General features: G+C 52.2%; 1 protein-coding gene across 5 annotated transcripts in view; it reads right to left on the reverse strand.

The window, feature by feature from the left end:
- Positions 1–279: 279 nt before the first annotated feature.
- SLC39A11 (solute carrier family 39 member 11) overlaps positions 280–13,263 on the reverse strand; it is a 339,059-nt gene continuing 326,075 nt past the window's right edge. For 2 of the 5 annotated variants that reach the window (XM_046676895.1, XM_046676894.1), the window contains exons 8-10: positions 5,464–5,562; positions 2,806–2,964; positions 280–1,983 (exon numbers count right to left, since the gene is read on the reverse strand). In XM_046676895.1, the coding sequence (XP_046532851.1) occupies positions 1,905–1,983; positions 2,806–2,964; positions 5,464–5,562 (337 nt within the window). In that variant the 3' untranslated portion in view covers positions 280–1,904. Of the gene's footprint in view, positions 1,984–2,805; positions 2,965–3,848; positions 4,378–5,463; positions 5,563–13,263 lie in introns of those variants that run through there. The other 3 variants (XM_046676893.1, XM_046676892.1, XM_046676896.1) reach the window with 2 other exon arrangements.

Consider the following 13,263-nt stretch of genomic DNA (forward strand, 5'->3'; position numbering starts at 1 on the left):
CCTCTAGTTTTCTTGGTTCCAAACCATTTTCAAGCCTGATTCTCCTAAGATCCTGTGAGCCTTCGCATTGCCTCCCATTAAGTTCTTTGTCTAAGCAAGCTTGGGTGGGATGCTGTCGTTTGCAACCTTGAATCTTGCTAGCCCTTCTCATCTCAACTCTTTCTTTTGCTCCTCCTGGTGTTGGGCAGAGGAGATGTTAGGACTAAGTTTAGTTAGCTCTTATATATTATCAACCCTGGAAAGAAGCAGCTTTACGAAGGACTAACACAGCACAGGTCATCCACGACAATATCCCTTTTATTGATATTGATCACAGTATGAGGTCTTGTCCATCAGAAAGAAGTGTGCATTACGCAGAACTACATACAAAGACATAAAAATACACAAACACCAACCACCAAACCAATTCATCTCAACCAATCAAACCTCTGAATGTGTCTTCAGTTTTGATCATCAGTGCTTCGGAAGAACATACATAGACTCAGCAAAGGGTGGGCCTTCGGGGTCTTAGAGCATTCACAGAGCAGGGCATTCACCCTTGGAAGCAATTAAACCTGTAAACTCAGGGCAGGCGTTGATAACACAGTGCCTGAATACCTGGCTCGTGGGCGGCCTGCCTTGCCAGTGGAGCCGAGTCAAGGTCCCATGTGCTCCTTCGACCAGTGAGGATGGCAGGCCTTACCGTGTTTGAAGCAGACGTGTTATATCACCCCTGTTGGAGAAGCTGTGTGTTTGAAGGAGTAGATTCGCTTCCAGTCTAGTTCAAGTCATTCTTTAGGGTCATTTCAGAACGGTCACTTGGCTAAAGTTTACTTTAAAAGGGAAATGGAAAAAATCTCTCCCCCCGTTTTTTTTTTGTTTTCCTATCCCTTCTTCCTTTCTAATCCTAAGTTTTCCCATCAAACTCCAGCAAAGACTGCTGCAGCTTCAGAGTTCTGGGTCAGGTTACAAGTTACCAAATGGTCAACGGAGAAGGACCTACTGCAGATTCCAAACATCTTTCATTCAGCCAAATTAGCTTAAGTGGCTCCCTCCATAAGTAAATGAAGGGTTTGGGTTCTAGCAGTTTGCTGGTGTCCCCAAGTCTCTTAGAAAAATGAAGGCTATAAACTGATCAAAATAAACATCTAGGGGATTTGGACATGATGACAAGCCACTTTGCTCTTGGAATCCATAGAGATCAAAGCCACACTCTGTCCTGTTGTCACAGGCTCCCTGCATAGTCACAGTTGTCCTGATTCCCTTAACTGCAATAGTGTCAATCTTTGCCTTAAAGGGAGAGAGAGAAAGACTAGCTTATTTTCTTCCCTTTGCTGTACCCTCTCCCAGAAGCATCTCCCTGGGGGAGGTATGAGAAGGTAAATTGCCCCTTGGGCTGGCTGGGCCTTGGAAAGTACTTGCTCTGTCCGCGATGCTCCAGTTCTGGTCTAGATGGGTAGAGGACCAATGGTGACAGATCAGGAGGGACAGACCACAAGATGTCCTGGCCATTGTGCTCTGAGTCACCAGGCAAAAATGCTTAGGCGACTTCTCTCTTGGTAGCTTGCTTCTGTAGGTGACCTTGAGGAGTTGCCATTGAGTCAAGCGAGGGAGAATGAAGGTACAAAAGCGGAGATTTTCCTGACCTGCGTGTCCTTGGTAATCCCACTGAAGAAAGAGTCCACTGAGTGACCCAGCAAAGATCCATAGTTCCATGACACCTTGAAATTCCAAAAAAAACCAACATCTCTCTCAAAAGAAAAGTAAAAATTGTCATATTATAATCAGATTCAATCAGGATAATGAGATGAAAAGGAGAGAAAGGAAAAATGTTTTAACGTGAAGAAAGAGGCATGTGGTCCCATAGAAGCCGACCGTTGTAGTTTCCACGTGCTGCCCTTCCTGGGGTCCGGAGCACTCCAGCACTAGCCCAGGCCAACGTCCAGTGACATCATCACCACGAATCCCAGGATGGAGGCCCAGGATGCCAGCTTCCCATTACCACTAGGAAGGAAGGAAAAGAAAAGGAAGACCTTAATGCACTCTGGGACACAGGCTGAAACCTCTGTAACGTCCAATTCCAATAGAAAACAGAATACTACCACTACTAATGATAATAACAATGACCAATAACATTTATTGGGGATTACTATATGCCAGGCAAACTGATTAACTCATGTAATCCCACAGGATAACCACATGAGGTCAGTAGTACTATTATTCCCATTTTACTGGTGGGGAAACTGAGGCACTGACAAGTAAGTGACTTGCCGAGGTCACCCAACATGGCTCTGGAATCCATGCTGGAGCAATAAAAAGTAGCAATTTTTTCTTGAAGATATTATTTAATGCAGCCTCAAAATCATTCTGCTATAAAAACCACAATGAAACGAGGAAGAAAGCCCCCCTCCCCCCCGGTACCTGGCCTGTAGCTAGACAATGAGAAAACATGGATGTATAGCTTTGGTTAACATTTCAGAGCTCATCTTTCCCCTCATTCCAGCCCCAGAAAAATCGAGAGCCTGAGAGAGAGAGAGAGAGAAGAAGAGAGAGGATATACAAAAATAATAGTCTGCTCTTCAGGGTCTGTAGACTTCAGGGGCGCATATGCCACGGCCTAATATCACCTCATCTGTCTCTCCACCCATGTGCCCATTCCTCCTCTCTCTTTCTGTATCAGAGAGCACATTTGAGGAGGGGGTGGGGAAGGGGCAGGAAGGGGTGGAAGGAAAGAAAGGAGTGGCAAATGAACAAAGGGCAGATCCGAGGCTGGGGCCCGGCCTGGGCTGGGGACAGCGACAGGTGAGGGAGGGGAAGCTCTCCAACCTGATCTGAGCCTCGGGGATGATGTCGTCCATGACCACATAGACCATGGCACCAGCAGCAAAGGCCAGAGCGTAGGGCAGGATGGGCTTAGCCAGCACCACGGCAAAGGCCCCGAAGACCCCGGCCAGAGGCTCCACCATGCCGCTTAGCTGCCCGTACCTACGGAGAGAACAGAGACACGTGTGACCTTGGGGAGAGGCAGGCAGACACTCGACATGCTCTGACTGCTGACTCAACTCTAGAAAAGGGATGCGTCTTCTTCCACGCGATACCTGGCACGGCGCTGAAAGAGCTCCCGTTGTTTTCTTAACCAGCTCCTCTCCTTCCCCGACTCCCTGTTCCACGGTTACAGTCGACACCTCCCCTCCAAGGTGCTTTGTTAGAGTTCTACGTTTCCTCCATTGTCTTTTTAAAGTAAAAAAATGGCATCTGGCACACCCACTGAACGTGTACAGTTCACTGGTTTCTAATATATTCACAAGCTTGTGCAACCATCACCACTATCTAATTCCAGAACATTGTCATCACCCCAACAAGAAACCCCTCCCCATGCCTCCCTCCTCCCAGCCCCTGGCCAACACTAATCTAATTTCTGTCTCTCTGGATCTGCCTCTTCTGGATATTTCATATCCAGAATGGAATCATTCAATGTGTATCCTTTTTATTGGCTGATTTCACTTAGCATAATGTTTTCAAGCATTAGCATAATGTTGTCACATGTATCAGTATCCATTCCTTTATGATGGAATACTGTCCCCTTGTATGGATACAGCACACGTTAAATATCCATTCAGCAATTGATGCCTAGTTGTCTTTTGAACAATAGGACACCGATTAAAAGCGGTATGGATGTTTTCCAAGGACACTTGTGTTTGGCATATTTGGGGGTTCAGGCCACAAATTCAGCCCTTCTGAAGGAGCTGTACCCATCCACCCGTGCTGAAGAGGTGTACCCTACCTGGCCTTGTGTAGATTGAGGGCCTGTCCCCACTGCCTCCATCCTGGATTAAGGTGAGATTTCTCCTTTTAAAAAATCCCTTTATTTGAGCTAGCGAGAGTGGGTCTCTGTTGCTTGAAATCAAATGAGCCCTGATTAAAACAGCAGGCCACAGGAGCACTGAGAATTGAGAAAGCAGGAGATAAGCTGGTATCTGAACCCCACAGCTGAGGCCCACTGGCAAAAGACACCTGCTGCAGGTTGAATGCCAATAGGCAAGGAGTTGGGACATCGTCCCCACTGTCCCTTGCTATGGGCATTTGGCAAGATATACCCACCTCTGAGCCTCCATTTCTCCATCTGTAAAATGGGGTAAGGGACATCGTCCCGCCCAGCCTCCCCAGATGAAAGGACAGGACTGTGAACTCCGACCCCGCCCTGCTTCTCCCCGGCCAGGAGCAGAAGGCTGGCGTGCAGGAGACACTGTTGGTGCTGGAGAACCCTCTGCAGGGCCGTGCTGCCTGGCTCCCAGGCTCGCGTGCACAGGCCAGGGGACTTGCAGCTCCTTAGTGTGTACGATTCCTGGCCTCGGCTTTGTCACCTCAGGAAAAAGTGGGTATGACGTCAAGCCCAGACTGGAGTGAGAATTAAAGAAAAGTTTAATCTCAGGGTCTGGACACTGACCACAAATGCCCGGTTCCCGTCCCTCCTCTGCCGTGGGGCCTCTACTGTATGAAATGACAGGCCTTGCGGGGTCATGCAACTCACACTTGAAAAACATCTCTAGGGTCATCTTGCCCTGCCCTCACCCAAATCCGCTATTCCACAGACTCCAACAATGGAGAAAGAGGTAGCGGAGGGTGGAAATAGCACAATCTACGTATGTGCAAGAACTTGTAAGTCATAAGTCCCTATAAAATGAAAGGTATTTTTAAATTGTTGTTATTAGCAGCCCTTTTAAATGCTCTGACCATCCACTCTAGAGTGGTGACTGTTTTCACATCGCGGTGTTCTGGGGCTCGGAGTCCTGAGTTGAGGGGCAGAAGGTGAGATTTGGAGTCTCTCCTGATAGGCCAGGTGACTTGAGCTGGTCACCTGACTGACACTCTGAGCCATGGTTCCCTCCTCTGAAGATGGGGGACTCATCTTACACGTCACTGAAAAGGTAAAATTAAGGAATAGACTAGAAAGCCCCTGGGGACTATGGAAACAGGAGGCATGAGTGCAATGGGCCTCCTCTCCCAAGACCCTATTGACATAATCCTGGTCTTCACATTGACAAGCGTTATGACAGGAGCTAAGGTAATGACTCTCAGGGGCAGGCCACCGTAATAGGAGCCTGGGTTAAGGCATGTAACATTTAGAGTAGACACAAGGTTGACCTTGGTTGTTCCTACCCAACAGGGAGAAACCTGACACTGAATGGGCATGGTGTGGCTGCCCCTGGAACAGTTTTGAAATAGGAAACATGGCCATTTGGGCTGGTTTGTGTAAAGGTTGAAGGTCAAGAGATGAGTTTCTTGAGGTTCCTCCCAGCCTTGGGGGTGAAGTTTCAACCAGGTTGTTAGCGTTGTACCAGAAGCTCCAGATTCGCTTCTGATACAGATTCAGATTCAGGTCAGGAGAAGCTGTTCCTGAAGAAAGAAGCCCGCATGGAGGACCGCTCTGAGCTTCATATCAGAGACCCTGGCCTTTGGCAGCTGACACTCTGGAGCACTTACCAGAAGGCTCTCCAGGTGGAGAAGCCGGCCCCTCGCAAGGGGAGGCTGACAGCAAGGCCCTCTGGGAAATTCTGGATCCCAATTCCAATGGCTAAATTCCTGAAAGACCAAGAAGGCACATGAATGCGGCTGTCTGGAACGGAGCCCCCCCCACACACAGGGGCCCCAGGCCTAGGCCCAACACCATCCTTTGGTGTGAGAGACCCAGGTGAGACCTGTGACAGGTGGAGGAAGGAGAAAGGTTAGGGCATGCGTGTTGGTGGAGAGCATGAGGAGAGGGAGTGGGGGACACACACCCTCCAGCCACTCGTGCTGTCCTTGGTCCCCTGCGATGCTTGATCTTTACGTGCTACAATATAGCAGAGAACATGCCAGCTGGGTGTTAGCATGAGCTGAGTTCTGCCACTTAGCTGTACAACTATGCACACACCATTTGGCCTTCTCTGCCTCAGATCCTCATAAATAACATGGAAGGGGCTACAAGGGGATGATGACGTCTACCACGAAGGCTTGCCGTGTGACCCAGAGACCTAATGCCTATAAGTTCCTAGCAAGGATGAAGTGCTCGATACATTTTGGTTTCCATTCGCTCCTGGCATGGAGATGGGTATATCACACTTTATCCAAAAGCAACTTCAGAAATGGGACAAGGAAGGACTGATGCAGAATCTCAAGGTGATGCAGATCTCCTGGGTCTGGGCTTGGCTCCCCCCCGGCTCTCTGTGCGGCTCTGGCACTGGTGCTACACTTCTTTGACTTCTTTGGGCCCCTGTGGGGCTCACTGCAGTCCTCTCTCCCTGCCTGTGTTGGACACTGAGCTGTGTGAAATGGTCAACCAGTTGGAGCCAAGCCTTGAGAGACTGCTTCGCACACAGACCAGGTATCAGAGATCAAAGGGAGGAAAAACAGAACGAGATGTCTGCAAATGCAGTATGTGACCCCCAGGGAGACAAGGCACACGTATAAATTAAGAACCCTCACCATGCACGCTGCAAACTATTTTGAGGAAGCTGAATTGTTCGTGTCTGCTGACCTTTCCCTCGCTTCCCGGCTGCATCATCTAAGGCAGCTCTCTCCTCTTACTTCTTAGACAAAGAGGGGCTCAGACATTCCACGATCCAGAAGGCAGCAAACTTTTCCTGAACAGGCCCAGATAGTACATATTTTACTGGGTCTCTGTTGCCACTACTCCATTTTGTCATTGCAGTGGGAAAGCAGCCAATATGTAGACAAATGAGTGTGGCCGTGTTCCAATAAAACTTTATTTACAAAAATAGGTGGTGGGCCGGATTAGGCCCATGGGGTATAATTTGCTGACCCAGGAGCTATGGAAGGATCTGACGAGATGGAACCAGAGACCCAGGGCCTTGAGTGCCCCATCCTACTTAGGAGCTCGCCGCCATGCATGTGGGAGTTTAAGTTTGGGCTTTGCAGTCAGACTTCTCAGGTTCAAATCCTGGACCCCTGATTTGTTGGCTGTGCCACCTTCCATTTCCCCAACTGTGAAATCTGAAGAACAATCCCGCTTCTGCTCCGCAGTCACAGAGTTGCCCGGGTGATAACCTGGATGGTCTCTCTGGAGCCCTTAGCACAGAGGAGCTGGTGTGCAGTAAAGACCTAATCAATGTCTGTTGTGGGGTGGGGAGAGTGTTGTCACAGAGGTTTCAGTGTGAGCTGGTGATAGAAGGGGCGACAGGATGGGAGTGTAGGACAGTCAGTGTTAACAAGAGGGCTGACTTAGTTCCAGGAAGCAGAATGGGGCCAGCGGGGGGCCTTTCCAAGAACTCACAGGTCCCCTTTCCAAGTCAGGCTCCAAATACTTTCCACCCTGCATCACAGCTCACTCCTTTAGAAAGTCCTGCTTCAAGCAGCTCTGACTTAGAAGTCTGACTTTGGCCCCTCTCTGCTGGAATCCCCACCAGCGGGCATTCATTTCCTCTTGTTGATACTTCTGTGAGATATTTACGTCACTCGTAAGGTCGCTCCTTGGAGAACCACTGTGCCACCTGAAGGTCTTTCTGATCCTGGGCTCCTGCAAGCTGGTCAGCCTGGTCAGGTGCACAGAAACTCCTAGGAGGCCCGGACTCTTGTTCCTCCTGGGCTGGCATCCTTTCTCTGGTCACCTTCAGGCTCCATCCCCACTGAGCCCCAGGAACCACCTGGAGACCAGATCCTCCCCTTGGCACAGAGGGGACGAGAGCTCCTGGGAGGGTTTACAGGACACCTTGATGAGCCCAGAGAGTTCCCCTCCATTTCTGAGTATGGAAAGCTGCAATGGATAGAGAGCCCTGGGGGTCGCCGCTGGGTGACCCTTAAAATCTGTGCCAGGCAGCTGGGTCTCAGAAATATCTCTGCTAGTCAAGGGCTGGCAGTCAACCTTGGCCAACACATTCTCCAAGGCAGCCCGGATCTGTCCCAGCTTAACAGGGGAGAGTGAGAGGAGGAGAAATTAGATAGGGTCCAAAAAGAAATCTGGCTTGTGATTTTCAGGAAAAAGCTGTCGTTCTGTTTCTTGGCCTTTTAGGTATGTACGTGTGCTTGGTAGGGGGCTCTGCTGGGCCAGCCTGGCTCTCCTCCTTTTCTGAGTCCCTAACCATCATTTTCAGCCAGTCTATCAGGCAGGATAGAAGGGTCAAGATCTCCCTCTGTTGTTCAGGGACGGGGATGAGAGTGGTCTTGGGAGCCGGGTTTGGGAACGGAGTCGAGTCTCACCTCTTCTCACCTCTTGGGTCTGGTGTAGGAATCCAGACCCAGCTTTGGACCCATTGTCCAGCCCTGCTCAAGGTATAGGACCCTGACGAGCATGCTCCCACCAGCGCTGGGCAGAAATTCAGCTTTTTCTAGAGGCTTCTGCTATCACTTTCATAGCCCAAGCTGACCCTGAGCTCCTATATTCCAGGGGCAGGGGACATTTGAGATATCCTTCTGCTGAAGAAATGAAGCTTAAGGGCAAATTCCTGCCAATATGTCATTAGCCCTTGCCCTGCCTTCTCCAACAGACCCTCATGGCGGGGTCCTTTTCCTCCAAACTTTTTCAGTATCCCCTCACCACCTGCAAATCGTGGGGTGAATACAATGAGCTTTCTTGACCTTTGGCAAAGCCCCAAGTCCAAGGTTTCTTTCAATGAGGAAAGTCAAGGTGTTGGAGCAGCTTTTGTGCCCCTTGTCTGATGTAGAAATAGCACTACGTGGCTGGCTCACTGCCCACAGCTGTCACGGTCCCTCCATGTTCACAGGCGTGATCTACCCCAGGCCTAACCGCAGAGTTGCCACCCAATGTCACCAGCAAGTCAGAGGTGGGGCTCCCTGTCCAAAGTCCTCACCATGCCTGGGCGCTGACTGCAGCCGGCCGCCGGGCGGGCTGTGGAAGCTTCCTCCACATCCTGTCCGGGAGCCACCGTCCTGATAAGCAGCACAGAAAGCCCATTCTTCTATCCCTGGCAGGCTGGGCTCCCGCTGCCCTGCCCTGGCTCCAGCATGGGGCTTCCAGCCCAACCAGGTGCCGCGCCCTGGGGATCCTGCCAGGTCGTTCTGGGCAGGGCGCCGCCTCACTGGGCCATCTCAGAGTCTCTCCTGAGTGCTCCCGGGCTCCTCAACGCACAGCAAGGTTGGACCACAGCTTCTCTGCCTTTCCCACCTTCTTAACTTGGCTCTCCTGTATACACGCACACACATACACACTCACCCCCTCACACCCCCCCCCCCCCACTGGCCCACCATGTTCCCTTCCTCTGCTGTGTGCCATGCACATGTTAGATGTCAACCAGGTGGGGGTGACCCAGTGGAGGGGCTCCGTCCACTCCACGCCCTCTGCTTCACTTCACCGCTTGCATCAGCTCAGGACCATGAATTAAACCAGAGCTCTCAGCCCTGGCTGCACATTCCAGTCACCAGGGAACTTTAGCAAATGCCAGTGTCTGGGCCCTACCCAGGAGATTCCGGTTAATCGTGTGGTGTCAAGCCCCGGGGTCTGCAGATTTTAAGAATGTGCTGACCGTGTTGAACACCACTGACTTAAGAAGTCATCAAAGGGGAGGGGAGGAGGATGGTGGCCACGCCCGTCTCCAACTCAAGAACTCCTCCGTGCTGTCTGCTATCGGGACACTCACTGAGGAGGGGACACTCACTGAGGAGCATTGTAGAGGCTGCCCAGCTGGGAGCCAAGGACACCAGCAGCCACTTGTGAATGTGTCGTGCAGCCTGCAGACTGGGTGCTTTCTGTGTCTCAGGCTTGAGCTGGGAAGTCCTGGAAGGGATTCTGGAGCGTCAAAGCAGAGGGTCCTGGGGAGACGGGACGTCTCAACAAGAGTGATCGGGAATAATGGCCACTGTGTGTCTAGGTGCGAGGAGCAGAAGGGAAACAGGGCTCAGGTTGGCAGGGCTGGTCCCCCGGAAGCACAAGCTCGCAGCTGACTCGGGAGCAGTAGGGGCCTAGACTGGCTGGCAGGGACAGGACACCGTGAAAGAAGGACAAGTACGCCTGCTACAGGGCACTGGGGCGTGGAGGAAGCCCCAGAAGCCCTCACCCCCTCCTGCAGCCCTACTGTTCTCGCACGGCCTCCACACTAATGGACACTCTCTGCCTGCCTGTGGCCTCCCGAGGCAGTGGGGCTTGTGTGCCACTCCCTCCACTGTCTACTTTGGGAAGGGACAGCCCAAATCAGAGTTTCCTTTCCAGGATGGGCTGTGAAGATTCCAGGCAGGATTCAAAAGCAAGGGGAAAAACCCAAGCCCTTCGCCTTCAGAAGACACTGAAGCTGCTGTCTTCTTGTGTTTGGTTCCTCCCGGCGGAAGCACAAAGATGCCATTACCAGTCTGGACCACAGCAAATGAGTGGCAAGGAGAGGGAAGCGGGAACGAAGGAGTCTTTAAGAAAAGAAACCACAGGCTGTCCCCTGACAGTGTCCCTGCCCTTCACTGACAAGCCAAGCCTCATGGTGACCTGTCACCCAGGCCCCACCCAGGGAGGGGATCCTGTGTGAAGGGCCGGGAAAGGCCATTGATGGGGAGATCAGGAACAGAGGAGGACAGAGGGAGAGGAGGGGGGGAGGGGGGAGGAAGGGTTACAGGGCAGGGTGTCACGGGGTGGGGAGGTGACTCCTGGGGGCTGTGGCACCTGTAGGGACAAGAGCAGCCTGGAGAGGCCTCTCCCAGGAAGATGAGCCCAGGGTCTGTCTGTCTGTCTGGGAGGGTTGCCTCTGGGCAGGAGCTGGATTTGGTTTGGCATGTCCAGACTTCTCTTTTCCTTCCCCTTAGGAATCTGAATTTGCTGGGAAGGGACAGGCCCTGTCCAGCATTAGGGGAAATGAGGGCTGTTTTTAAGGTTCATTTCCTAGGACTTTGATTTTATTAATGCCAAGGTGGAAGAGAGAATGGCAGGAAGGAAGATGAGCAAACATCACCCTCCCTCTCTGACCTGGGGAGGAGGTGAGCAGCCATGGTTCACCCTCAGAGCTCTCTCATCGGCAGTGTGAGCAAATAGGTTAAGGAGTCAGGATTCTCTGAATGCAGTCTGAGCTTTGTGAGGGGAGCTGGGGGGCCCAACTGCCCATGTTTGCCCAGGACTCAGAGGGCTCCTGGGACACTGAACAGTCAGTGTTGAAACAGAGACAGTCCCGGGCCAACGGGGATGAGTTGGTCATCCCTGGAAGCACCCAGAAACCTGGCAGGTGGCAGAGGCAAGTCTGGGTGAGAATTTTAATTTGCCACAGAGGATGTACACAGAATCCTGGAAGCCGAGCAGATGTTTTTCTAAAAAGGCCTTATCCGACGCTTCTGATGGACTAATCCTCATTCCGACCGCTCCATCTCTCACTAGTCCCTTGGGTGTCAGGTCAGTCCGCGTGGGCCGCTCATCTCCAGCCCAGCCCAGTGACGCCCAGGGGCTGGCTGGGCAGCAGGGGCAGGAGAGATGGCCTCCCTTCAGTGACAGCAGCAGACGCTTTGCTCTCTGCCTGGGGCTGGGACACAAAGGGGCAATTCAGGCTGCTTAGGGCCAGGAAGCAGCCGGAAACCCCTGGGGTGGGGAAGGTGCTGGGCTCATTCACAAATATTGACTCCCTGCAGAAGGAGTGGGCCAGGTCCATGAGGGGAGCCAAGGAGGTGCAGGCAGGGAAAAGGTACGCATTCATGGGCTTGCCTCTCCATCTAGATGCACGAGCAGAAGCAAAGAGGCCGAGGGTGCTTTTCCACTGCCTCCCTCTGTCCTGGCTCTGCCAGCCGGGTAGAGGCGGAGGGCCGAGGGCCTCTCAGGTACAATACTCGCCCTCCAGGCTGCTGGGTGAGAGAGCCCTCCTGGCCCTATCTTCCAACACCGAGAATCCCAAGAGGTGGGCAACAGGAAGAAAGGCCAGCCCAGTGGGCAGTTGCTTCTGCTTTTTCTTAGAGGCCTGGAGGCCCCCAGAGGCCTGACCCTGTTTCCCTGCGGGCTGCCCTCTTATCTTGGGCATCCTGTTCCCACTCAGCCCCCAGAGTTAAAAGTCAGAGAACACTCACTCACTCACTCAGACCACAAGCACCCTTGGAGGCCCCTTGGTGGGCACCTTCATTGTTCAGGCAGAAAACAATAGGGCAGAGAAGCTCAAGGTCTTTGCAGGCGATGGGACATGTAGTGGTGAGCCAGACAGACCTGGGTGAGACCCACAGGTGCACTCTTGTGACAGAGTGCAAGCCACAAGAAACTTGGCCTTCACTTTGTCTGTTAAATGGGCAAAGAACTCCCCCATTTTCAGGGTTCTTCTGCCAACGGGGAATAATCACTGTGAAGTGCTGGGCACAGCTCAGTCAAGAGTGGGTGTTCCTTAAACGGCAGCGACTGTTAAAATTGCCCAAGGTTCCTGAACGAGGCAGCCCTGAGACAGACACTCAGGGCCCCCATTCCTCACAGTCCAGTGACCTTCCCAACCTCACAAGAATTTCTTCTCAAACTCATGCTCCTCAACCTTCTTGATTCTGTGACCTCCTGGTCAGAACCAAGGCCAGAAATAGCAACCGATAGCCAGCTGGGCGCCCCTTTTCAGGAGTGACTCCAGGATTCACTGCTAAGCCCTGGCCACGTATGAGGACTTAAGCCACACATGAAGATGTTTGGAAGGGCCCCCATCTTCAAGGAGGTTACCATCTAACAGAGCTGCATACAGGTAACTACAGGACAGCACAGGACGTGCCAAGGGCCAGAAGAGAAGCACAAAGCACAGGGGGAGAAGGATTCTGGCAGAGAAAGACGATCCCGGAAACCTTCATGGAGAAAGCGACATTCAGGAAGGGCTTTGAAGGATGGGGCTCATTATAATAGACAGTGATGGGGAAATGCATTTTATGCGAGAAGAAGGAAGGGAGTAAGAAAGGTGTGAGAGGGCAGGGCAGGGAGTTCCAGGTCTTCCTTCTCTCCCCCTCCCCAAGTCAAAGCCCATCTCTCCTAGACATCGTTGTCTAAAAAATCTCTCCTGCGGATGAGAAAGACTCACAGGCAGCTGAGTCTGCTGGTTTTTCAGGGAAAAACCTGAGTGTTCAACGTCCCAGCCCCGCCCCAGGGGTCCTCCCAACGCCAAGGGTCTGGATTCCGTCCCAGGGCTCTCCATCCCTCTTCGGGAGGTAGACCCCTGTACTGAAAGAGACGTGTGGAGGGGGTTCCCTTGAAATCCACTTCTTAGCTGTCTCCACTCAAACCTTTCACTTAAGAACGTCTCGGGCCTTCAGTGTGTGTCAGCAGCAGCACAGGGCATGTGCCGGGAGCAACACAGGGCACCACAGACCCCATTGCAACAACCTGCGGCCGAAACCAGCCCATCTTTCATCACC

Source organism: Equus quagga, chromosome 11 (assembly GCF_021613505.1).
Source record: "Equus quagga isolate Etosha38 chromosome 11, UCLA_HA_Equagga_1.0, whole genome shotgun sequence".
In the NCBI taxonomy this organism is placed as follows: Eukaryota; Metazoa; Chordata; class Mammalia; order Perissodactyla; family Equidae; genus Equus; species Equus quagga.